This window comes from Schistocerca gregaria, chromosome 11 (assembly GCF_023897955.1).
Source record: "Schistocerca gregaria isolate iqSchGreg1 chromosome 11, iqSchGreg1.2, whole genome shotgun sequence".
In the NCBI taxonomy this organism is placed as follows: Eukaryota; Metazoa; Arthropoda; class Insecta; order Orthoptera; family Acrididae; genus Schistocerca; species Schistocerca gregaria.
In genome coordinates, this window is record NC_064930.1 from 56,832,167 (window position 1) to 56,859,239 (window position 27,073).

Below are 27,073 nucleotides of genomic sequence, written 5' to 3' on the forward strand. Positions count from 1 at the left end.
TATCCTCCTTTCAAGACACTGTCCATTCCATTCAACTGCTCTTCCAAGTCCTTTGCTGTCTCTGACAGAATTACAAGGCATCGGCGAACCTCAAAGTTTTTATTTCTTCTCCATGGATTTTAATACCCACCCCGAATCTTTCTTTTGTTTCCTTTACTGCTTGCTCAATATACAGACTGAATAACATCGGGGAGAGGCTACAACCCTGTCTTACACCCTTCCCAACCACTGCTTCCCTTTCATGTCCCTCGACTCTTATAACTGCCATGTGGTTTCTGTAAAAATTGTAAATAGCCTTTCGCTCCCGGTATTTTACCCCTGCCACCTTTACAGTTTGAAAGAGAGTATTCCAGTCAACGTTGTCAAAAGCTTTCTCTAAGTCTACAAATGCTAGAAACGTAGGTTTGCCTTTCCTTAATCTTTGTTCTATGATAAGGCGCAAGGTGATAAATTTTGTAAACAAACCTTTGTCATGAATCAATCCGTCTGTTAGTGAAAACTGAGTGACAGTCCCCACATCAGTGCCTGGGAGAAGCCTGAACATCCAGACAGAAATCACTGTGGGTATAGAGGAAGATTCGAAAATTTTGCCCATAAATTTTATTTCCGAGGCTGTGTTTGGTAAGGACTGTGGCATTAGTTGTTTTGTTACTCACTTTTTAATCTTTTTATATATCCTTTATATTTACAATTTTTTTGAAGTTTGTAGTACTTTACATTCAGCAAAACTTACTGTACAGTACCGACGTGTACGCTAAGCAATCTGTTATAACTTGTTCGAGGCATTGCAGTGCTCAGTCTATTGGAAGCTGGCGGGTAGTGAGGCTCCGGCAGCGGCTAGTCGAAGGCGATGCTGAAGTCTGTCTTGAAGCTGCGCCTGTCTACGGAGTACATGTTGTCTGCAGAGCACTCGTACACGCCCGCGTCCATCTGTGTCGCGGGGTCGATCTCCAGTTTGGACTTCACCTGGTCCTTGCCGATGCGCCACTCGTGCACCTGTCGAAAGCGCCAGATTAGTCCAGCTATTGACAGCCAAATACAGCCATTGTATGTGCCGTGTGTTTCAGCAACGAAAATATTTGAGTTGTTCACTATGCCTCTTAGTAATTGTGTGCTGTAATGATTCACTTGTGGAAAAAGGGGATGGGGACGTGTAACAGAGCTGAGTTCCAAGGAGAGGGCTGTCACCGAATTTCTTTTGGAGGAAAACCGGAACATCACAGATACTCACAGGCGCTTGGAGACTGTTTACGGAGAGCGGGCAGTGAGTAAAAGCACAGTGAGTGACTGGACGAGCTGTCTGCCATCATCGCATCCAGTCTCCAGTCTCACAGCTGTGACTCCTGCAGTGTTGGAACAAGTGGACGCTCTCAGTCGAGATGACTGGCGGATCGCAAACCTGGACGCCTCTGTTGATAGTGCTGCCACACGCGTCCACCAGTTAGGGTGGTGTGTGCCCACGGGTTTCTTCGCCCCTAACACCATAGAAAGCGATGAAGAACGATGTGTGTGAACCGCTTGCACAAGACCCATTGTGACAATTTTTTGTCGAACATCCTCGCAGGCGATGAAACATAGGTTCATCACTTCGAACCAGAAACAAAATGGCAATCCGTGGAATAGTACCACACTACCTCTCCTCTGAAGAAAATGTTAAAAGCTCCACCCTAAGCCAGTCAAGTGGTGTCAATGGTCCTCTGGGCTTCTGAAGCAGTTATTCTGTTTGATGTCCTCCCTCAAGGTGTAATGATCCACTCTGGAATGTACCTACCCTCAGGAAATTGAAGAAACGACTTCAGCGTGCAAGTGAATTTCTCCTCCTGGATGACAATGCAAGGCCTCACTCAAGTTTGCGCACGCGTCAGGCGTCCACAAAACTTGATTGGGCTACGAGGTGGAATCCAAAATTTCCGTGAAAGCTTATGAAGATATTTTCCATCCATGGTGTAACTTGTGACGAGTTAACATGTGCCAGAAATGTTGAAATAGTACATAAATCTTATGTCTTCTTTTCATTACATTGTCGCGGCTTGTAGTAGCTTACCTCGACAACATAAAACCAAACATTTCGTTGTGCTTATCAACACTATGTGATCAAAAGTATCGGGACACCCCCCAAAACATACGTTTTTGATATTAGGAGCATTGTGCTGCCACCTACTGCCAGGTACTCCATACTAGCGACCCCAGTAATCATTAGACATCGTGAGAGAGCAAAATGGGGCGCTCTGCGGAACTCACGGACTTCGAACGTGGTCAGGTGACTGGGTATCACTTGTGTCATACGTCTGTATGCGAGTTTTCCACACTCCTAAACATCCGCAGGTCCACTGTTTCCGACGCGATAGTGAAGAGGAAACGTGAAGGGACACGTACAGCACAAAAGCCTACAGGCCGACCTCGTCTGACAGAGACCGCCGATGTTTGAAGAGGGTCGTAATGTGTAATAGGCAGACATCTATCCAGACCATCACACAGGAATTCCAAACTGCATCAGGATCCACTGCAAGAACTATGACAGTTAGGTGGCAGGTGAGAAAACTTGGATTTCATGGTCGAGCGGCTGCTCATAAGCCACACATCACGCCGGTAATCGACGCCTCACTCTGTGTAAGGAGCACAAACATTGCACGCTTGATCATCATCACCATCATTTAAGACTGATTATGCCCTTCAGCGTTCAGTCTGGAGCATAGCTCCTTTATAAAATTCCTCCATGTTCCCCTATTCAGTGCTAACATTGGTGCCTCTTCTGATGTTAAACCTATTACTTCAAAATTATTCTTAACGGAATCCAGGTACCTTCTCCTTGGTCTGCCCCGACTCCTCCTACCCTCTACTGCTGAACCCATGAGTCTCTTGGGTAACCTTGCTTCTCCTATGCGTGTAACATGACCCCACCATCTAAGCCTGTTCGCCCTGACTGCTACATCTATAGAGTTCATTCCCAGTTTTTCTTTGATTTCCTCATTGTGGACACCCTCCTGCCGTTGTTCCCATCTACTAGTACCTACAATCATCGTAGCTACTTTCATATCCGTAACTGGAGGCTGTGGTGTTATGGTGTGGTCGTGTTTTTCATGGAGGTTGCTTGCACCTCTTGTTGTTTTGCGTGGCACTATCACACCACAGGCCTACATCCATGTTTTAAACACATTCTTGCTTCCCACTGTCGAAGAACAATTTGGGGATGGCGACTACATCTTTCAACACCCATCGAGCACCTGTTCATAATGCACAGCGTGTTGGCGGAGTGGTTACACGACAATAACATCCCTGTAATGGACTGGCCTGCACAGGTTCCTGACCTGAATCCTTTAGAACACCTTTGGGATGTTTTGGAACGCCGATTTCCTGCCAGCCCTACCGACCGACATCGATACCTCTCCTCAGTGCAGCCCTCCGTGAAGAATGGGCTGCCCTTCCCCAAGACACCTTCCAGCACCTGAGTGAACGTATGCCTGGGAGTGGAAGCTGTCGTCAAGGCAACACAATATTGAATTTCAGCATTACTGATGGAGGGTACCACGAACTTGTAAGTCATTTTCAGCTAGGTGTCCGAATACTTTTGATGACATCATGTGTATAGAACGACATATACGAGGGCTATGCCGAAAGTTTTTAGCAGAATGTGTGAAAAAAATTTATTTAAAAAAAAAAAAACGTTTACAACTTTTCAAATAAGTCTCCATTAGCATGTATACATTTTTCCATTCTCTGAAACCACTTAGAAAATGTGTCAGTCCAAGCTTTTTTTGGGATGTCACTTAGTGCACTCTCGTATGCTACAATGGCCTCTTCATCTGATGAAAACCGCTGCCCTATAATTTTTTCGTTAGTCTTAGCGAACAGAAAGAAGTCACAGAGGGCAGGGGGGATGGAGTAACACTCGCACTTTTTCCTTATTAAGAAAGTCCATCGGTCTGGCAGCCCTGTGCGCAGATGCATTGTCGTGTTGATGCAGAAGGTGCCCACTCTGGGACTTTGGATGCTGTGACTTCCATGTGACGATGGCTTTTGGAAGACAATCGTTCATGCACCATTCAGCATTGACTGTACCACGTGTGTCCAAGAGCACAGAGGTGAGATGCCCGATCTTTGTGAAAAAAGTTGCCTCCATCTTTTTTCCAGAGCTCCGACTTCGTCGAACTATTGTGGGTGGTTCCTCCCCTGGAAAGCACCACACAGAAGACCGTCTCGTCGATTCAGGGTCATAATGACAGACTCACGTTTCATCACCTGTAGGTGCCTTGGGACTACCCTCCGTTATTTTTTCGAGCATGAAACGACACCAGTCCACTTTCGCCTCCTTTTGGCTTTCTGTCAGGGAATGTGGCACCCAATGGGCACATCTCTTAGTAAGGTCTAAGTGATTATGAACGATGGTCTGTGCTGCTGTTGATCCAATATTTAGGGTCCCTTCAATGTCGCAAAATGTAAGATGTAGATCTTCTTTGATTATTTTCCTCACAGCATCAATGCTTTCAGGAGTCACAGCTGTTGCTGGCCGACCGGGACGAGGTTCATCTTCATTTGACTGCCGACCCTTCGAAAACTCGCGAAATCAATTTCCAACTGCGGCCCTAGAAGGGGAAGCTTCACCAAAAACACGCAGCACAGAAGAATGGCATACTTCGGCACTTAAACTCTTTTTATGATCATAAAAAATCGTGGCGCGAAAGTCGCGACGCAACAGCTTCATCCTGCACCGTCTCTGACTCAGCACTGCCTGTGCATTCTTACCGCGCTGTGGGGGGATCACAGCTAGCCAGGGGCAGAGCGCGCACGTCCCAGGGTCAAAAAACATCGCTCTTTCGAATGAAAACAACCCCATTGTCCTCCGCCTTACTGTTTACGGGCTGCGAAAAACTTTCGGCATTGCCCTCTTAGATCCCAACTGTTGTTGCCGCAATGCATGAAAAGTCGTTAAGTAAGTCAGTTTTCATGACTCTTCTTTTTTTAATCTTCGTATAACCATAATTAAAACGGACGACTTGGGACGTCAGCTGGTATAATATATGTCAAAGAATGACGTAATTCGTACAGCTGTATTAAGGTGTTGGTTTTATTGGCAACTAGTTTCAATGTTGTTACATCATCATCTTCAGGCTGATACTTGTTGACAATAACCGTATGTCTCTAACACTAGTAGTCAGTGGTGAGATAGGCGTGTTCCATCTCACCACTGACTGCTAAAGTGCGCGTCATATATGTTGGCGGCCGAGTTTAGGTTAGTTCTGCGCATATGACGTCACAAAACACAGACAGCCAATGAACAGAGAACGACGTTGCCACAGCTCGACTGCAGTGCAGAGCACAGACGAGTGTCTTCAGTTTTAGAAACGTTCGGTCATAAACAAAGTAATTGAACAAAAGCAATGCCTTGATAGCAGACTTTCTTTTATAGAAAGTTTGGAAAAAGCATTCTTTATACCAATTGCTTCATATTCTATTAATTAATTAAACCAAACAAGCAAACGTAAGTGTGCGAACTATACTATACTATGGCGCTGCTTCTCTTGGCGTGTACAACTGGCAACGCAGCCATCTCCCGCGTCTGCGCGGGCATACGCGAACCGCCAAGATAAAAGAACTGAACTGTGTCAGACACATACGGTTACTGTCAACAAGTGTGGCCCTGAAGATGGTGTTGTAACAAGCTGTTTCACAGAGGAAGACCACACTGCATTTTCTTCTCTAAATCCTCACACAAACGAAAAAATGGCTATCATCGAAATAAGTGTCCAAGGAATAGAAAAGCAACTGAAATCACTCAACAGAGGAAAGTCCACTGGACCTGACGGGATACCAATTCGATTCTACACAGAGTACGCGAAAGAACTTGCCCCCCTTCTAACAGCCGTGTACCGCAAGTCTCTAGAGGAACGGAAGGTTCCAAATGATTGGAAAAGAGCACAGGTAGTCCCAGTCTTCAAGAAGGGTCGTCGAGCAGATGCGCAAAACTATAGACCTATATCTCTGACGTCGATCTGTTATAGAATTTTAGAACATGTTTTTTGCTCACGGATCATGTCATTTCTGGAAAGCCAAAATCTACTCTGTAGGTATCAACACGGATTCCAGAAACAGCGATCGTGTGAGACCCAACTCGCCTTATTTGTTCATGAGACCCAGAAAATATTAGATACAGGCTCCCAGGTAGATGCCATTTTCCTTGACTTCCAGAAGGCGTTCGATACAGTTCCGCACCGTCGCCTGACAAACAAAGTAAGAGCCTACGGAATATGTGACGAGCTGTGTGGCTGGATTGAAGAGTTTTTAGCAAACAGAACACAGCATGTTGTTCTCAATCGAGAGGCGTCTACAGACGTTAAAGTAACCTCTGGCATGCCACAGGGGAGTGTTATGGGACCATTGCTTTTCACAATACAGGGTGTTTCTTTTAGGTACAGCCAAACTCTCAAGAAACATTCCTCACACACAAAGAAAGAAAATATGTTATGTGGACATGTGTCCGGAAACGCTTACTTTCCATGTTAGAGCTCATTTTATTACTTTTTTTTTTCAAATTACATTATTCGTAGAATGGAAACACACGGCAACAGGACGTTCCAGCGTGACTTCAAACACTTTGTTACAGAAAGTGTTCAAAATGTCCTCCGTTAGGGAGGTTACATGCTTCCACCCTCCGTCGCACGGAATCCCTGATGCTCTGATGCACCCCTGGAGAATGGCGTATTGTATCCACAATACGAGCACAGAGTGTCTACATTTGGTACTGGGGTTACGTGGACAAGAGCTTTCAAATGCCCCCATAAATGAAAGTCCAGAGGTTTGAGGTCAGGAGAGCGTGGAGGCCATGCAATTGGTCCACGTCTACCAACCCATCGGTCACCGAATCTGTTGTTAAGAAGCGTATGAACACTTCAACTGAAATGTGCAGGAGCTCCATCGTGCACGAACCACATGTTGTGTCGTACTTGTAAAGGCACATGTTCTAGCAGCACAGGTAGAGTATCTTGTATGAAATCATGATAACATGCTCCATTGAGCGTAGCCGGAAGAAACTAAAATGAGTTCTAACATGGAAATTAAGCGTTTCCGGTCACATGTCCACATAACATCTTTTCTTTATTTGTGTGTGAGGAATGTTTGCTGAAAGTTTGGTTGTACCTTTTTGTAACACCCTGTGTGTGTAAATGAGCTAGTACATAGTGTCGTATGTTCCGTGTGGCTTTTCGCATATGATGCTGTAGTATACAGAGAAGTTGCAGCATTAGGAAATTGTAGCGAAATGCAGGAAGATCTGCAGTGGATAGGCACTTGGTGCAGGGAGTGGCAACTGACCCTTAACATAGACAAATGTAATGTATTGCGAATACATAGAAAGAAGGATCCTTTATTGTATGATTATATGATAGCGGAACAAACACTGGTAGCAGTTACTTCTGTAAAATATTTAGGAGTATGTGTGCGGAACGATTTGAAGTGGAATGATCATATAAAATTAATTGTCGGTAACACGGGTACCAGGTTGAGATTCATTGGGAGAGTCCTTAGAAAATGTATTCCATCAACAAAGGAGGTGGCTTACAAAACACTCCTTCGACCTATACTTGAGGATTGCTCATTAGTGTGGGATCCGTACCAGGTCGAGTTGACGGAGGAGATAGAGAAGATCCAAAGCAGAGCGGCGCGTTTCTTCACAGGGTTATTTGCTAAGCGCGATAGCGTTACGGAGATGTTTAGCAAACTCGAGTGGCAGACTCTGCAAGAGAGGCGCTCTGCATCGCTGCCCAGGTTTCGAGAGGGCGCGTTTCTGGATGATGTATCGAATATATTGCTTCCCTCTACTTATACCTCCCGAGGAGACCACGAATGTAAAGTTAGAGAGATTCGAGCGCGCACAGAGGCTTTCTGGCAGTCGTTCTTCCCTCGAACCATAAGCGACTGGAACAGGAAAAGGACGTAGTGACAGTGGCACCTAAAGTACTCTCCGCCACACACCGTTGGGTGGCTTCCGCCGTATAAATGTAGATCGAAACTAGTGCCAATGAAACCAACACCTTAATACAGCTGGTGGAATTACCTCATTTTCTAACGTGTACTTCTTTTTTAAGTTGGTAGTGAGGTTGGGGTACTTACGTGCAAGTAGTTGTGCGAGTAGAGCTCGGTCCCGTCCTTGAACCAGGTGATGGTCGGCCGCGGGTTGCCCTTGGCGCGGCACAGGAAGACGATCTTGTGGCCCAGCGTGTACTCGTAGTCAAAGTGGGACCAGTCCAGAATCTTGGCCCCCTGAAAGTGACCGGGGGTGAGCCGACATCCAATGAAGCTCTCACACACTACCTGTTCGAATGTGTTTGTACCCCTAGCAGTGGACGTTAATATGGGCTGTCTCTCCGCTTTGTCTGTATGGAGCCTTGAACTCTGCTGGGGACATTCTGAGTGAGGTGTTACAGTGTCTGTGGAGGCAGTGATAGTGGATGCTGGAATGTGTGGCGAAGTCGACTTTCGAACTCGTCCCGGGATTCTGGGCAGGGCAGTGCTTTCCTGGAATGTCATTGTCCACAGACCATTGCCTGCTTTATGATAGGATGGATTATCATGCTGCTATGATCGGTCATTGTCTTCCAACTGTGCTCTGCCATAACCAATACACAATGCTTTAGAATGTGTTGGTAACCATGAACATATAGCTTTTTTGCAAGGGCAATAAGGGGACCACATCCTAACCACGGAAAACACCTCCTTACTGTAATACAGTGGTACGTGGGTGTGGTTACCTGCTGAGGTGTAAAATGAAATTTTCTGTGGGGTAAAAACTAAACAATTCGATTCTGTTTGTCACGAACTAAGACCATTGCTGTTATCGCAATTTTATAAGACTCTAATATTAATTATGTATGTTGTTGTTGTTGTTGTCTTCAGTCCTGAGACTGGTTGATGCAGCTCTCGATGGTACTCAATCCTGTGCAAGCTGCTTCATCTCCCAGTACCTACTCCAACCTACATCCTTTTGAATATGTTTAGTGTATTCATCTCATGGTCTCCCTCTACGGTTTTTACCCTCCACGCTGCCCTCCAATGCTGAACTTGTGATCCCTTGAAGCCTCAGAACATGCCCTACCAACCGATCCCTTCTTGTTGTCAAGTTGTGCCACAAACTTCTCTTCTCTCCAATCCCCTTCAATACTTCCTTATTAGTTACGTGATGTACCCATATAATCTTCAGTATTTTTCTGTAGCACCACGTTTCAAAGGCTTCTATTCTCTTCTTGTCCAAACTAGTTATCGTCCACGATTCACTTCCATACATAGCTGCAGTTCATACAAATACTTCCAGAAATGACTTCCTGACGCTCAAAACTATACGCGATGTTAACAAATTTCTCTTCTTCAGAAACGCTTTCCTTGCCATTGCCAGTCTACATTTTATATCTTCTTTACTTCGACCATAGTCAGTTATTTTGCTCCCCAAATAGCAAAACTCCTTTACTAATTTAAGTGTCTCATTTACTAATCTAATTCCCTGAGCATCAGCCGACTTAACTCGACTACATTCCATTATCCTCGTTTTCATTTTGTTGATGTTCATCTTACATCCTCCTTTCAAGACACTGTCCATTCCATTCAGTTGGTCTTCCAAGTCCTTTGGTGTCTCTGACAGAATTACAATGTCATCGGCGAACCTCAAAGTTTTTATTTCTTCTCCATGGATTTTAATACCTACTGCGAACTTTTTTTTTTTGTTTCCTTTACTGCTTGCTCAATATACAGAATGAATAGCATCGAGGAGAGGCTACAACCCTGTATCGCTCCCTTCCGAACAACTGCTTCCCTTTCGTGTGCCTCGACTCTTATAACAGCCATCTGGTTTCTGTACAAATTGTAATTATGTAAGTTACGAATAATTTCTTTTACTCAATTAAAGTACGCGTCATTTATGTTGGCGGCCGAGTTTAGGTGCGATCTGCGCATCTGATGTCAGAAAACGCAGTCAGCCAATGAACAGAGAACGACGTTGCCAGATCTCAACTACACTGTAGAGCACAGACTAGTATCTTCAGTTTTAGAAACGTTCAATCATAAACAAAGTAATTGAACAAAAGCACTGTCTTGATAGCAGACTTTCTTTTATAGAAAGTTTGGAAAAAGCATTCTTTATATCAGTTTCTTCATATTCTATTAATTAATTAGACCAAACAAGGAATAAACCTCCTAATTCAGACGATAGCAAGGAAAGGTGTTTGTATCAATGTCACGAACCGTTTTTCGCAATAAAGAACAGTGGTAATTGTTTATTTCCTATTGTACTTCGACGAAACACGAGTAATTCATAGTCACGCCAACACTGTTTGTCAGTATTTTGCGTGACATGTTATAATCCTCATGGAGTTATATTGCCAGATGAGTTGCGATAGTGTAACGGTTAAGGTGTTGGGCTAGTAAGTGAAAGGATGTGAGTTCAGTCCTTGTGCAGTGCTTCATATTTTCTTTATTTAAAAACAAGTTCGAAGTGTCTTACTTCACGAATTATATTCGTTTGAATGCAATTTTTTGAAATTTCTAGTGCTTAGTCTCTTCATTAACCCTTTCGCTGCTGCAGACACATGCTCCCCACATTCTGCTCTGTGCGCCATTTTGTCATCATTGCACTGCTCGCCTGTGCAGACCCAAGCTGGTCCGACTCCTTTGACACACTTATCATTCGACTTCACAAAAACTATTTGGCCAGAAAATTTGATTTTTACACATCTTCTTGACTGATAGCTTCCCCCCATAAATGACAATTTAGTTTCGATGTTCAACGCAGTTATTGTGCAGCATTAAATGTAGTAGAGCATTGCACGAAATTTTGAAGAGTTTGCAGAGGTAAAAGTCCATAGCGTATACTTTCCGTATGGTGGATTTTAGTTGCCACAATGTTGAGAATGAAATGTGGACAAGATACCAAAATTTCATATAAAACTTATTGTATAAAAATATCTCAATTAACTTAAGTACCACATAGGTGTCGTATGTAATATTGAGAAATATTCCGTCTTTCTTGACTGTAATGAAAGTTTTATTTACACCAGGCGCGAATGATAAGAGTGTCAAAGCCGTCGGAACACCATGTGTCTGCACAGCACTGCAGTGACAAAATCGCGCACAGTGCGGAATGTGGGGAGCACGTCTCTGAAGCAGCGAAAGGGTCAACGCCGCCGTGGTGACTTTGCTAATGAACTGCGCGCTCGCCCTAAATGTAACCTTGTGAACTATACTATATTATGGCGCTGCTGCTCTTGGCGCGTGCGTCGTGTACAACTGGCAATGCAGCAATCTCTCGCGTCTGGGCGGGCATGCGCGAGCAACCAAGATAAAAGAATTCAACTATAGCAGCAGTATTGCGATGGAGGTTACAGGTTCCTTACATAGTCCACCCACTAACACACATGTCGTGCTTTGTCCCATACAATGCTAATGATGGAAGTGAGACATATATGCAACAGAAGCCAAATATGTGAAGGAAACTTATTCTCCAAGTTGTAGCTAGTAACTGCAGCCGGCCGTTGTGCCCCAGCGGTTCTAGGCGCTTCAGTCTGGAACCGCGTGACCGCTGCGGTCGGAGGTTCGAATCCTGCCTCGGGCACGGATGTGTGTGATGTCCTTAGGTTAGTTAGGTTTAAGTAGTTCTTAGTTCTAGGCGACTGATGACCTCAGCAGTTTAGTCCCATAGTGCTTAGAGCCATTTGAACCATTTTTTAGTAACTGCAGTAGTCCAGATATTGCTTCCCACTTCGAAACAGATAAACAAACTAATTGATAGGAGGACACAGTAGTAACTACATGAGGGTGTACACATTATTATTATTATTATTATTTTAGACTGGTTAGACGCAAAGCATTAAAAGTTAAAGTGGTCCAATTTGTAGCAGTTCAGTAGTAAGGGGCCCAGCAATCAAGTGTGACTAGGGCCTCCCGTCGGGTACACCGTTCGCTGGGTGCAGGTCTTTAGATTTGGTGCCACGTCGGCGACTTGCGCGTCGATGGGGATGAAATGATGATGATTAGGACAACACAACACCCAGTTCCTGAGCGGAGAAAAATCTCCGACCCAGGCGGGAATCGAACCCGGGCCCTGAGGATTGACATTCTGTCGCGCTGACCACTTTTTTTTTTTTTTTTTTTTTTTTTTTTTTTTTTTTTAAGCTCTCATTTTGTTCCCATTTGTTCGTTGCACATTTATGTTCGTGGTTGATCGATTGACTCAGAACCACTCAGCTACCGAGGGCGGACAGCAATGAAGTGATTCGAAAGCAGTAAGTACAGTGCAGACAGGTGAATCGGATTTTAAATGCAGCGTGCAGCTCAAGCAAGTCCTGCAATAGAGAGGACAGTGCAGGGGACGCATGTTCTGTAACAAGTGCCTATTGTCTACCTGTCTGTTTAGTTTGCGTGTTAGAATGAATGATGAAGGCATTCATGGTGCATCGCTATAGATCGCTCAGGTATGAAAGATAACTATCCACAGTGAGGGTAGACACTTGTTACAAAACATGCTTGCCCTACATTACTTCTCTCCTTTGCGGACAGGTTCGTGTACACCGTACATACTGTTCGTAAATCAGTCCTGAACTGGCAGAAATTGCACAACCTCAACCTGTCAGTCCACTGCGTCTAATCACAGCCACTAATAGTAATAATAATAAGAGTAATAATACAGTGTTCAGCACTATAGTAGCCCCTATGGAATTACTGCTGTGTCGTGCTGTCAATTAATTCATTTGTTTCGACACGAGCTGTGAAGCAGTTTCTGGCCTGCTGCAGGTACGCTCTACAACTTGGAGAAGATATTATCCTGAGGTATTTAGCATTTGTTAGGTGTATGTCTCATTTTTATCATTAGCAATGTATGAGGCAAAGCACAACATACGTGTGTAGTGGGTGGACTATGCGAAGAAGCCGTAAGGTCCGTGGCATTAATGCTACTAATTTAGAAAAAGTAATAAGTGATAACTTATAACCGGTATTGGAAACATACAAAATTGTGATAATAGCAATGATTTTCTGAAAACAATTTAGTTTACTGCTTGAAACAGAATCGAATCCTTTAGTTTTTACCCCTCAGAAGGTCCGCCCTCGATAACTCAGTGGTCAGCGCGACAGCATGTCAATCCTAAGGGTCCGGGTTTGATTCCCGGCTGGGTCGGAGATTTTCTCCGCTCAGGAACTGGCTGTTGTGTTGTCCTAATTATCACCATTTCATCCCCATCGACGCGCAAGTCGCCGAAGTAGCCTCAAAATCGAAAGACTTGCACGAGGCGAACGGTCTACCCAAGGGGAGGCCCTAGTCACACGGCATTTACATTACCCCTCAGAAAATTTCGTCTCCCCCCTCAGGGGTAATTATCCGCAGGTTGGGAACCGCTGTTCTAAAGAAATGAATCAATAGTATCAAACCGATGCGTTAAACTCTGAAGATACATAGGAAAGTAACACACATTTCGTCGCCCTCTGAGACCACTGTGCAACATGACTGTCGCATTTCCAGAAGAGAGTGCATATCATTTGAAGGTAGTGACACACTGAGGATCAACCAAAAACGCATTGTTCTTGGTACAATTTGTTATAATTAAATTTCAATTAGTAACATAGCTACGATTAAGGCATTCAGCAAGTGGTAACATCTTACAAGAGGGGTATTAACGAATTGTTGTCACATTAGCATAGTGAGTACCGTCGATGATTCAAGACCAGATACGTAATCTGACGATTGTTCGTATCTCGCCAAATCTTAATATTTTTTCATAATATTCGCGTATATAATAGGTTCTGATGCTTTATTATTAGTTTACTGTGAGTATACACTACAATATGTGATGTTATGTAAATATAAATTCACCTTTTTTTGAGGAGTGAGTTTGTTTGATTGGCTTAATCTGCAGAACAGCTTGCGCTACTTGTACAAATATATTTTGTTCCTTTTGAGTTTCGTGATTTACATGTAAAGTTTCTGCTACTGGGTAGGAACAGTGATTAAGAAAGACTGACCTTGGGGTTTTACTAAAATGTGGGGAAGATAAAATAGTGTTTATCTTATGTGGAGAAGTATTCCAAATTTCTACCGCACTGTTCGTAATGGAACTTTTATAAGCCTGTGTCCTTATTGATTGGACGTGATACTTTCCTTTTTGTGGACGATAGAGGAAATGTGCATTTTAATAGAGCTAACGTGGGAATTGTACGCAGCCTGTTGAGTAAACAGTGTGATTTGCGAACTAGAAGCATTGTCCGCAGCTCGTGGTCGTGCGTTAGCGTTCTCGCTTCCCGCGCCTGGGTTCCCGGGTTCGACTCCCGGCGGGGTCAGCGATTTTCTCTGCCTCGTGATGACTGGGTGTTGTGTGATGTCCTTAGGTTTAAGTAGATCTATAGCCTACCCTCATAATATGCAAGTTACAATAATTCTTTCGCCACGAATTTGATGTTTCTCATTATTTTATTGGAACGAATAACGCAAATAGCAACGGGTTTTCCAGTGATTGTCAGTTTGCTGGTGCTCAGAAACGGCTTATATACATATAGGCTTGAAATGAATGCCAATATGGCGCCTCACAACTCTGTGCTGAAGGGAGGCGGCGTGCGTGTGACGTAGGTGGCGTTGTGCCATCTTATCGGTCAACGCGCCGACGCACGCTCAGAATATCTGACATGCCAGATATCGCTCTGCACGTTCGGAAAGTCTCCCGAGCGTGCTCTTCCACGCTATGACGTCAGAAAGTCGGCACGCTCAACGTTGGCCAGCACGGTCCGTGTGCCGACGGCTTTAGGTTACACCGTAGGCGGTTGGAGTAGCGTGACCTGCTGAGATAAGTACCGATTTCTGTTTGTGAGAACTGGCTGACCGTTTGGCTAGAGAAGCAGTTACTTACCCTTCATTTCCTTTCATGACTCCAGCTGCAGATATGCCAATTTACGTCAAATCTCTCTTTGCCCAAAGTTGGAATGACGTTTGGTGCGCTACTACTCACAGTAATAAACTCTGCAGAATCAAGGAGACCACTGCGGTTTTGCGCTCTTCCTTCCGCTGCCCTCAGAAGGGGTCCACTGTTTTATGCCGTCTACGCTTTGGTCATACCGGGCTCACCAGTTGTTTCCTCCTGAATAACGAACTACCCGCACAATGTGATTGTGGAGCCACGCTGATTGTATCCCACATGTTGGTGGAATGTCCCCTTCTTTTGGCCCTTCGTACTAAGTACGGTCTTTCGGATTCCTTAATTTTAATATTAGCAGGCGATTCACGAACGGTGGAACTGGCCCTCAGTTTCCTCTGTGACAGTGGATTTTATTGCCAGATACAAAGTTTTGCTTTACTCCTGGAGCAGGGGCAGGGTCGTTGTGGTTGGAACCTCTGTTCATGTCTGCTCTGTCTGGGACCGCATGACTACTCCCCCATGGGGAAACAGCTCTCTTTTCCCGTTTTTAGCCTTGGTTTCACCTTTTTTGCTTTTAACTCTGTGTTTTAACTTTATTATTTGTTAATTCGACTCTCCTGCCTGGATCCGTCTACTTTTAGCGGCTAGGCGCTTCAGTCCGGAACCACGCGACTGCTACCGTCGCAGGTTCGAATCGGGCATGGATGTGTGTGATGCCCCTAGGTTAGTTAGGTTTAAGTAGTTCTAAGTTCTAGGGGACTGACGACGTCAGATGTTAACTCCCATAGTGCTCAGAGCCATTTGAACCATTTGAACGTCCCCATCTGTTGACTCGGGGATCGAGGCTGCACGATCCGTTACAGCCATGCAGATGAGATGGCTGTCATCTCGACTGCTAGTGATACGAGGACGTTGGGATTCAGCACGGCGTTCCGTATTACCTTCCTGAACCCACCGATTCCATATTTTGCTAACAGTTATTGGATCTCGACCAACGCGAGCAGCAATGTCCCGATACGATAATAGGCGATAGGCGAGAATCCGACCTTCATCAAAGTCGGAAACGCTACGGTACGCATTTCTCCTCCTTACACCAGGCATCACAGCAACGTTTGACCAGACAACGCCGGTCAACTGCTGTTTGTCTATCAGAAATCGGTTGGAAACGTTCCTCATGTCAGCATGTTGTAGGTGTCGCCACCGGCGCCAACCTTGTGTGAATGCTCTCAAAAGCTAATCATTTGCACACCACAGCATCTTCTTCCTGTTGGTTAAACTTCGCGTCTGTAGCACGTCATCTTCGTGGTGTAGCAATTTTAATGGCCAGTAGTGTAGTTTGGCCCCAGTGGGGGGTTCCTCCCCCCCCCCTCCCTCCCTCCCCCCCCCACACACACACACACACACACACACACGCACACTCACACCGGGAACATACGAGACGAGTGTAACCCCAAATGTTTGTGTGGTAGAGTAATTATGGTGTACGTGCTTGTGGAGACAGTGTTTGCGCAGCAATCGTCGATGTAGTGTAACTGGGCCGGAATAAAGGGAACCAGCGCGCATTCGCCGAGGCAGATGGAAACCGCCTTAGGAGCCATCCAGAGGCCGCCCGGCACACAGGACCTCGACACCAGTCCGCAGGGCGGATTCGTGTCGGGGACCGGCACGCCCTCCCGCTGGGGCAGCAGCGCGTCAGACCGCGCGGCTAGCCGAGCAGGCATACCAGGAGGTGCGCCGTGCCGAGTGCACGCAGCGAGTACTCACGTCGTTGTTGTTGTAGTACTTGTCGGTCTCGGCGTCGCGGTACTGGCCCGTGATGGGCAAGCCGATCTGCGTGCGCGACTTGGTGCGGCCGCGGGCCCGCCCCCGCCGCCCCTCCGCCCCCGGGGGCGGCGCCACCAGCACTAGCGCCGCCGCCGCCAGCCACAGCGCCGCCTGCAACTGACACACCTCCCCCGCTCTCACCTCGACACCGGCGCCACATGGCCTGCGGCAAGTTGAAAAACAGAGAGGAAGACAGAGAGAAGAGGGGGGGGGGGGGGGGTTTATACACTGAAGCGACAAAGAAATCGGTATAGGGAAGCGTATTGAAATACAGAGATATGTGAACATGCATTATACTGCCCTGCGGTCGGTAACGCCTATTTATTTATTTAATCGTGTCAAAGCCATAGACAACCCACACGTTACATCATCATCATCATTTAAGGCTCATTATGTCTTTCAGCGTTCAGTCTGGAGCATAGCCCCCATATAAAATCCCCTATTCATTGCTAACATTGGTGCCTCTTCTGACGTTAAAACCTATTACTTCAAAATCATTCTTAACCGAATCCAGGTACCTTCTCCTTGGTCTGCCCCGACTCCTACCCTCTACTGCTGAACCCATGAGTCTCTTGGGTAACCTTGCTTCTCCCATGCGTGTAACATTACCCCACCATCTAAGCCTGTTCGCCCTGACTGCTACATCTATAGACTTCATTCCCAATTTTTCTTTGATTTCCTCGTTGTGGCCACCCTCCTGCCATTCTTCCCATCTACCAGTACCTGCAATCATCCCAGCTACTTTCATATCCGTAACGTCAACCTTGTTGATAAGGTAACCTGAATCCACCCAGTAAAACTGAAGTGATATCAGGTGTTCCCCAGGGAAGCGTCCTGGGACCTCTGCTGTTCCTGATCTATATAAATGACCTGGGTGACAATCGGAGCAGTTCTCTTAGACTGTTCGCAGATGATGCTGTAATTTACCGTCTAGTAAGGTCATCTGAAGACCAGTATCAGCTGCAAAGCGATTTAGAAGAGATTGCTGTATGGTGTGTCAGGTGGCAGTTGACGCTAAATAACGAAAAGTGTGAGGTGATCCACATGAGTTCCAAAAGAAGTCCGTTGGAATTCGATTACTCGATAAATAGTACAATTCTCAAGGCTGTCAATTCAACTAAGTACCTGGGTGTTAAAATTACGAACAACTTCAGTTGGAAGGACCACATAGATAATATTGTCGGGAAGGCGAGCCAAAGGTTGCGTTTCATTGGCAGGACACTTAGAAGATGCAACAAGTCCACTAAAGAGACAGCTTACACTACACTCGTTCGTCCTCTGTTAGAACATTGCTGCGCGGTGTGGGACCCTTACCAGGTGGGATTGACGGAGAACATCGAAAGGGTGCAAAAAAGGGCAGCTCGTTTGGTATTATCACGTTATAGGGGAGAGAGTGTGGCAGATATGATACACCAGTTGGGATGGAAGTCATTACAGCATAGACGTTTTTCGTCGCGGCGAGACCTTTTTACGAAATTTCAGTCATCAACTTTCTCTTCCGAATGCGAAAATATTTTGTTGAGCCCAACCTACATAGGTAGGAATGATCATCAAAATAAAATAAGAGAAATCAGAGCTCGAACAGAAAGGTTTAGGTGTTCGTTTTTCCCGCTCGCTGTTCGGGAGTGGAATAGTAGAGAGATAGTAGTATGATTGTGGTTCGATGAACCCTCTGCCAAGCACTTAAATGTGAATTGCAGAGTAGTCATGTAGATGTAGATGCATTCGCTCCCATACAACAAAGTTGGTCGAAAGATTGAACGGTGCACAGATACCTTAGTCTCGGTACTGACTTCCTTCTTGCAGAAGAGAGTAGATCGTAGCTGAGCGCTCACTGCATTAGCTTTGCTGCACCTCTCTTCCAGTTCTTTCACTATGGTACAGATACACACAAATACACATACAATACGCATATGTATAAATAAACAAATCCAAAATGGGGAGTCACATTACAGTATAAAGACAAACATAGTATATATCTCATATCACGACCCGCCAAAATTCAGCGCATTTAACTGCCACTGCCGTAGCGTTTGCCAGATCTTCTTTCCTGCACACTTCCACCATGTTGCTGCACTCCAGGAGGTGGTCCATTGTTTGGGTCTGTCCGCACTCGCACGTGACCCTCCCATCTCGGTATCCCCATTTACACATCTTTACGTTGCGTCTGGGTGAGGAAACTCCGTCTCGATTTTAGACGTGTGTGTGGAGGGTTTTGTCCGAAGAGAGGAGGGCGCTGGTCGGGCAGCTGCTTGAGGCGCACTGTAATTCTGTCAGAGACAGCAAAGGACTTGGAAGAGCAGTTGAACGGAATGGACAGTGTCTTGAAAGGAGGATATAAGATGAACATCAACAAAAGCAAAACGAGCATAATGGAATGTAGTTGAATTAAGGCGGGAGATGCTGAGGGAATTAGATTAGGAAATGAGACACTTAAAGTAGTAAACGAGTTTTGGTATTTGGGGAGCAAAATAACTGATGATGGTCGAAGTAGAGAGAATGTAAAATGTAGACTGGCAATGGCCAGGAAAGCGTTTCTGAAGAAGAGAAATTTGTTAACATCGAGTATAGATTTGTCAGGAAGTCATTTCTGAAAGTATTTGTATGGAGTGTAGCCATGTATGGGAGTGAAATGTGGATGATAAATAGTTTAGACAAGAAGAGAATAGAAGCTTCCAAAATGTGGTGCTACAGAAGAATGCTGAAGATTAGATGGGTAGATCACATAACTAATGATGAAGTATTGAATAGAATTGGTGAGAAGAGGAGTTTGTGGCACAACTTGACCAGAAGAAGGGATCAGTTGGTAGGGCATGTTCTGAGGCATCAATGGATCACCAATTTAGTATTGAAGGGCAGTGTGGAGGGTAAAAATCGTAGAGGGAGACCAAAAGATGAATACACTAAGCAGATTCAGAAGGATGTAGGTTGCAGTAAGTACTGGGAGATGAAGAAGCTTGCACAGGATAGAGTAGCATGGAGAGCTGCATCAAACCAGTCTCAGGACTGAAGACCACAACAACAACAACAACAACAACAACAACAACATATGGCAAGAAAAAATAATGTTTAAGTTTTCGCTACTCTCGGTTTCGCAATTTTGTTTCAGAATTTTCGTGCTTTTTATTTTTTTTGGCAAATGTACATGATGCCTAATTCATGTATTAGTTAAAAAAGTAACTTCTGGGCTAAAAACCAGACATTCGTATATTACACCCAAACAACAGCTTTCGCCTATTATACACTTTCTTTGTTAAATGTTTCTCTTGTAGTCACGTTTATTTGATTTAGTCACTTTCTCAGGTGACGGATCTGATGTCGAATGCCCAAGTTTCTTTGCAGCTAACTTTTCTTGGTAATTTTGTTTTCTGTTAGCGTTTCATACAGATTGAAGGGAATTCATGTTGACATACCACAGAAAGGCCGGTTCCTGCACAATAGAGAACCAACTCCAGACACAAACTGCCGTTTGCGGAAATGATTAATTTCAGGTTGCACTATCTACCAACAAGATCACTCGAGTAGAGTACGAAGGAAGGGCTGAGAGCCATAAGGGCCGAAAGCACACTCCGTCTCTGGGCCCCCATATTCAAGTGAATAAGTGAACAAATGAGACAACTTTTTTTGAACGTTCAGATACACGAACAATGTGGGCCTACAGCACAGATAAACGTGACCCACCACAAGATCAGCAGATATCAGATGCGTTAATAATTGCTACAGTCTCACAATCGACCATATGCTTTACAGTTCTCAGCGCCGCAGATGTATTACTCTATGATATAATCCGAAACTTAACTTACTGTATCTCATTCAGATTCCCACATAATACGCTAACTATAACATATACCGATGTCCGATCTCATTTTACTATAGGCTGAGTGAATTTGAATTGGCAGATGTGTGGAGTGTGCTACCACGTAGCGGGATTTGCGCCAAACGAACGTCTGCTGCAGTGGCACCTGGTGGCGTTGATGTAAACTTGTAGTTGATTGGTAAGGGCTAAAGTGCGTGTCATTTACGACGGTGGCCGAGTTTAGGTGCGTTCTGCGCATCTGACGTCACAAAACACAGTCAGCCAATGAACAGAGAACGACGTTGCCAGATCTCGACTGCAGTGCAGAGCACAGACGAGTGTCTTTAGTTTTAGAAACGTTCAGTCGTAAATAAAGTGGTTGAACAAAAGCAGTGTCTTGATAGCAGATATTCTATTAAATAATTAAACCAGACAAGCAATAAACCTCCTAATTCAGGCGATAGCAAGGAAAGGTGTTAGTATCAATCTCACGAACCGTTTTTCGCAATAAAGAACAGCGGTAATTGTTTATTTCCTATTGTACTTTGACGAAACACGAGTAATTCATAGTCACGCCAACACTGTTTGTCAGTATTTTGCGTGACATGTTATAATCCTCATGGAGTTATATTGCCAGATGAGTTGCGATAGTGTAACGGTTAAGGTGTTGGGCTAGTAAGTGAAAGGATGTGAGTTCAGTCCTTGTGCAGTGCTTCATATTTTCTTTATTTAAAAACAAGTTCGAAGTGTCTTACTTCACGAATTATATTCGTTTGAATGCAATTTTTTGAAATTTCTAGTGCTTAGTCTCTTCATTAACCCTTTCGCTGCTGCAGACACATGCTCCCCACATTCTGCTCTGTGCGCCATTTTGTCATCATTGCACTGCTCGCCTGTGCAGACACAAGCTGGTCCGACTCCTTTGACACACTTATCATTCGACTTCACAAAAACTATTTGGCCAGAAAATTTGATTTTTACACATCTTCTTGACTGATACCTTCCCCCCATAAATGACTTAATTTTGTTTCGATGTTCAACGCAGTTGTTGTGGAGCATTAAATTTAGTAAAGCATTGCACGAAATTTTGAAGAGTTTGCAGAGGTAAAAGTCCATAGCGTATACTTTCCGTATGCTCGATTTTAGTTGCCACAATGCTGAGAATGAAATGTGGACAAGATACCAAAATTTCATATAAAACTTATTGTATAAAAATATCTCAATTAATTTAAGTGCCACAAAGGTGTCGTATGTAATATTGAGAAATATTCCGTCCTTCGCGACTGTAATAAAAGTTTTATTTACACCGGGCGCTAATGATAAGTGTGTCAAAGCTGTCGGAACATCATGTGCCTGCACATGCGAGCAGTGCAGTGATGACAAAATCGCGCACATCGCGGAATGCACGGAGCACGTCTCTGTAGCAGCGAAAGGGTTAATGCGGCCGTGGTGACTTTGCTAATGAACTGCGCGCTTCCCCATAAACGTAACCTTGTGAACTATACTGTACTATGGCGCTGCTTCTCTTGGCGCGTACAACTGGCAACGCAGCCATCTCCCGCGTCTGGGTGGGCGTGCGCGAGCCGGCAAGATAAAAGAATTCTACTATAGTAGTGCACGCGGTCAACCGTGCACATTATTTATCAAATCTGTATGTTATATTATAACAAATAAGCCCTCGGTCACAAATATTAAGTCTCAATTGACCAGGTTTCGACGCTACTATGAACGTCGTCTTCAGAATTAAACTAACTGTTCCAAAACATAATAGGTATGTAAGACATTAATTAACTAAAGTGTGTACTGACTGGAAAGAGATGCAGTAGTTGCAAAGTCACATTCTAAAAAATCTAAGCCGGAAAGGCGACGTCATGAAAAGTTGTAAATAACATAAGATGGCGAGACGCTAAAGGCTGCTCGTACCTGAGTGAACACTGGTTGCAACAAAACTGAGGTGCCCACGTTAGGAAGTGTGGGCAAGTAAACATGGTGTTGCTACGAGCACCATCTAGTAGCCGCAGAAGCAACAAGGCTACTGTACATTCAAAATAAATTAGGCATATGAAATTTTAATATCTGCTTTAAACAGAGATACATTTTGTAACGCTTAAAAAAAATAACATTTCGGTAAACTGCATGAGGAATCTGAATGGAAGATCAAGCAACGGCCTTATAAAGTCGAAAAAGTTTTTATTTCGCAGCTGCAGCTGTTCGTTGAGAATGAGACCATCATGACGAAATAGATTTTCGGAAATCTCTAGTTCCTCTAAAACATCTAACCAATGCCTTTTCTTTTCAGTATACAGAATATTGCTATCGTCAATGGCTTTAGGCACGTGTCCAGTATTTAAGAGATGATCGGCAAAGTATGAATTTAGGGGACTGGTGCCGTTCTTTCTCAAAAGATGTTCTTTATATCTGACGGTGAAAGCACATCCGGTTTGCCCTATATAATAGGAGGAGCAGGTATCACAAATGATCTTATAAACCCCAGAATTTTCTGTAGGGGGGCGAATGGATTTCACATTATGAATTGTTATTGGTAGGGAGGGCAACATTGCATTTGTATTTGTTGCGAAGCATGCGCTGAATCACCGAGCGAGGTGGCGCAATGGTTAGACACTGGACTCGCATGCGGAAGGACGACGGTTCAATCCCGCATCCGGCCATCCTCATTTAGGTTTTCCGTGATTTCCCTAAATCACTCTAGGCAAATGTCGGGATGGTTCCTCTGAAAGGGCACGGCCGACTTCCTTCCCCGTCATTCCCTAATCCGATGAGACCGATGACCTCGCTGTCTGGTCTCCTTCCCCAAACCAACCAACCAACCAACCAACCAACCATGCGCTGAATCTGATAGGAAACAGGTCCTACGAAAGGAATAGAAAAACATTTTTTGGGTTAACTTCAGCGCGTGAGGTCTTCAGCGTAGTAGTTCTTGCAGTTTTCTTTTTGAGGATATCGTCCACTATGTTAGGTGTATATTCATTCCTCATTAAACTTTTATGCTGAAAGTGGTATAGAGGTGGCTCGGTGGACGGCAGAGTTAAAAAAGGCCATTTTTTGAGACTATGGATGAAAAGAGGAAGCAGGCACGATTTGGTCAGTATACGTTTCTTTTTGAAAAAATATTGATGTTATTGTCTTCTATTGTAAGCATCAAGTCCAGATAATGTAATTGGCGGTTTTCGTTTTCGAGTTCAATAGTGAAAGAAATTTTTTCGTGGAGGTCGTTAAAAAGTTTTAAATATATGATGAATTCTATCGGCGGGTCCGTTATAAATGACTAGAATATCACCAACGTACCTTGTGTAAGAAAGGATACCTAGTGAAGCGGCTGAGAAACTGTTAAACAGCTTTTTTTTTTTTTTTTCAAGGAATTGATAAAGATGTTGACAAGAATGCTGGCTAAAGGGTTGCTCATAGCGAGCCCATCAGTTTGCTAGGACAGTCGTCTGTTGAATTCAAATTAGTTGTAATTGACAACGAAATTAACGAGATTCATAAAATCGGTAATCCGTTCATCTGATAGATCTTTTTTAAACTTATGTAAATTTTCTTCCACATTGATGAGCGTCTCATGTTCCGGGACATTGGTATAAAGATTTTTAATATCTAAGGTAAAAGAGCTTGCTGTCTGAACTGCATGCTAAGTTTTTAATATTTTGGACCAAAACGTAGCTGTTACGAACGGAATAATTATTTTCGAAGACGAAAGATTTTTTCAAAGTTTCGTGTAGAAATCGGGCCAAATCATGATATGCGCTATTCATGCAACCCGTGTTCACTCAGGTGCAGGAGGGACGCTCAGTAGCTCGGTACGGGCTTTTGTTGAAGTTTCGAGAACATACCTTCACCGAAGAGTCAAGCAATATATTGCTCCCTCCTATGTATATCTCGCGAAGAGACCATGAGGATAAAATCAGAGAGATTAGAGCCCACACAGAAGCATACCGACAATTCTTCTTTGCACGTACAATACGAGACTGGAATATAAGGGAGAACCGATAGAGGTACTCACGGTACCCTTCGCCACACACCGTCAGGTGGCTTGCGGAGTATGGATGTAGATGTAGATGTACGAGCAGCCCTTAGTGGCTCGCCATCTTATCTTATTTACAACTTTTCATGACGTCACCTTTCCGGCTTAGATTTTTTAGAATGTGACTTGTAAGGACTGCATCTCTTTCCAGTCAGTACACACTTTAGTTTATTAATGTCTTATATACTTTTTATGTTTTAGATTAGTTTAATTCTGAAGACGACGCTAATAGTAGCGTCGAAACCTGGTCAATTTTGCCGGCCGCGGTGGTCTATCGGTTCAGGCGCTCAGTCCGGAACCGCGCGACTGCTACGGTCGCAGGTTCGAATCCTGCCTCGGGCATGGATGTGTGTGATGTCCTTAGGTTAGTTAGGTTTAATTAGGTCTAAGTTCTAGGGGACTGATGACCACAGATGCTAAGTCCCATAGTGCTCAGAGCCATTTTTGAACCTGGTCAATTTTGACTTAATATTTGTGACTGAGGGCTAATTTGTTCTAATATAATTCTGACACTGCCACAGAACCTTGGCAGCCATGTTCAGAATTTTAAATCTGTATGTATTTGGCCCATTAGACAGTTACGTCACGCAATTTGCGCATGTGCAGGAGCTCCTTACAACGCGCACACGTGAATGAATGAGTGCTCGCGACCCCGACACTTACAAGGGAACCTCCCCATCGCACCTCCCTCAGATTTAGCTATAAGTTGGCACAGTGGACAGGCCTTGAAACACTGAACAGAGACCAATCAAAAAAACAGGAAAAAGTTGTGTGGAACTATGAAAAAAATGAGCAAAATATTCAAAGTGAGTAGTCCATGCGCAAGATAGGCAACATCAAGGATTATCTGACCTCAGGAGCGCCGTGGTCCCGTGATTAGCGTGAGCAGCTGCGGTACGAGAGGTACTTGGTTCAAGCCTTAGCACGAGTAAAAAGTTTAATTTTTTATTTTCAGACAATTTTAGTGTGGGCGTATTCGTGATAACCATTCCTCCAGGTTGTACACCTCTTGTGCAGCCGTTAGATGTGTTTGGTTTTCGGCATGTGAAACACTTTGTGAACAGATTCTATGATTTTGCGAAGCTGCACAGGTACACAGAGCAGTATTGTTTACGCGATCGTGTGTCAGTTACCGAAGTTTATACACTCACACATAATCAACTTCGCTCTCCAAAATTCCAGGACATGTTCAGATTTGCTTGGACATATGCAGGGTTTGACGGTCTACACACGGAAAAATTTGAAAACGCTAAAAACATATGTTTTGACAGAGCACAGGGAAAACTGTGCGACTGTGAAACTGTTTGTTGCAGTACATGCGACAAACTCTTATGTTTTCATCACGTTTTTGGGAGTGATTATCACATACACAAGCAAACCTAAATCGGGCAAGGTAGAAAAATCTTTTTACCTATTCGCCAAGTCTACAAGTTAGGTGGGTCGCCAACATATTCCTGCCATGCGACGCACATGCCGACACCAGTGTCGTATAGAATATGTCAGACGTGTTTTCCTGTGGAGGAATCGGTTGACCTACGACCTTGTGATCAAATGTTTTCGGTTCCCATTGGAGAAGCCCGTCCTTTCGTCTACTAATCGCACGGTTTTGCGGTGCGGTCGCAAAACACAGACACTAAACTTATTACAGTGAACAGAGACGTCGAACGAACGGACAGATCATAACTTTGCGAAAATGAAGAAAGTAAATTTTTCACTTGAGTGAAGAATTGAACCAAGGACCTTTCATTCCGCAGGTGCTCACGCTAAGCAGGTGGCCACGGCGCTCCTGAACTCACGTTACCTTGATATTACCGACTCACATTACTCTTCCACATGGACTACTCAGTTTGTATATTTTGCTTATTTTTCTTCATAGTCCCACACAACTTCTTCCTGTTTTCTCGATTGATCTGTGTTCAGTTTCTCAAGGCCTATCCACTGCGCCAACTTGTAACTAAATCTGAGGGGGGTGCGATTGGGAGGTTCCCTTGTAAGTTTCACCAAGCCTAGAGGAGCAATATGTAGCGCAGCGTGGTACATTTAGTGCCGTGTATTTCAGATTGCCGCACCTACATTACGTTTAACAGCATTCAAAGAAAAATAACAAATAAATCCGCAAGGTTTCAAAAGTTAGGGCGTTAATGTGCTTTTACACAGCAGTCGCCACTTGCAGCCACCGTGTAGTTCAGGACACAGGGCGACGGAGAAGCGTGGGGGACAATTGAAAGAGTGCTGTTGCAAAGAGGAAGTGGAAAGACAGCGGCGTGGTCGCTTTTACCTTGACCATAGGTGGCGTTCCGATCCGACTCTGCCCTCCTGAGCGGTTCGCGTGGTAACCCAGCAGCCTGCGAGGCCGGTGTGCGAACTGCCTTCTCGTCGTCTCGTCTCCCCTCGTGCGTCATCCCCCCCTCCTCCTCCCCCTCCACGGCACCCCCCCCCTACTTCCCCTTTACAGGCGCAATTCTACTCTCCCCCCCCCCCCCCCCCCCCTCCTGCTCGCACCTTCCTAATCACGCCCCGCCGTGCAGTCCG

General features: G+C 44.6%; 2 protein-coding genes across 5 annotated transcripts in view; one reads left to right on the top strand and one right to left on the bottom strand.

The window, feature by feature from the left end:
* The window catches only part of LOC126295284 (procollagen-lysine,2-oxoglutarate 5-dioxygenase), a 508,510-nt gene that overhangs the window by 320,726 nt on the left and 160,711 nt on the right, over positions 1 to 27,073 (top strand). The gene's annotated exons all lie outside the window — the stretch shown is intronic.
* LOC126295291 (immunoglobulin domain-containing protein oig-4-like) lies at positions 641 to 26,897 on the bottom strand. Of its 2 annotated transcripts, none has more exons than XM_049987729.1 (4): positions 26,820 to 26,897; positions 16,644 to 16,820; positions 8,107 to 8,256; positions 641 to 996 (listed from the first exon to the last, which is right to left on the bottom strand). In XM_049987729.1, the coding sequence occupies exons 1-4, from the start codon at positions 26,826 to 26,828 to the stop codon at positions 838 to 840; spliced, it is 495 nt and encodes a 164-aa protein (XP_049843686.1). In that variant the 5' UTR covers positions 26,829 to 26,897; the 3' UTR covers positions 641 to 837. The 2 variants fall into 2 exon arrangements, with proteins under 2 accessions (XP_049843686.1, XP_049843687.1); XM_049987730.1 differs by having other exon boundaries at positions 16,644 to 16,814; positions 26,820 to 26,885.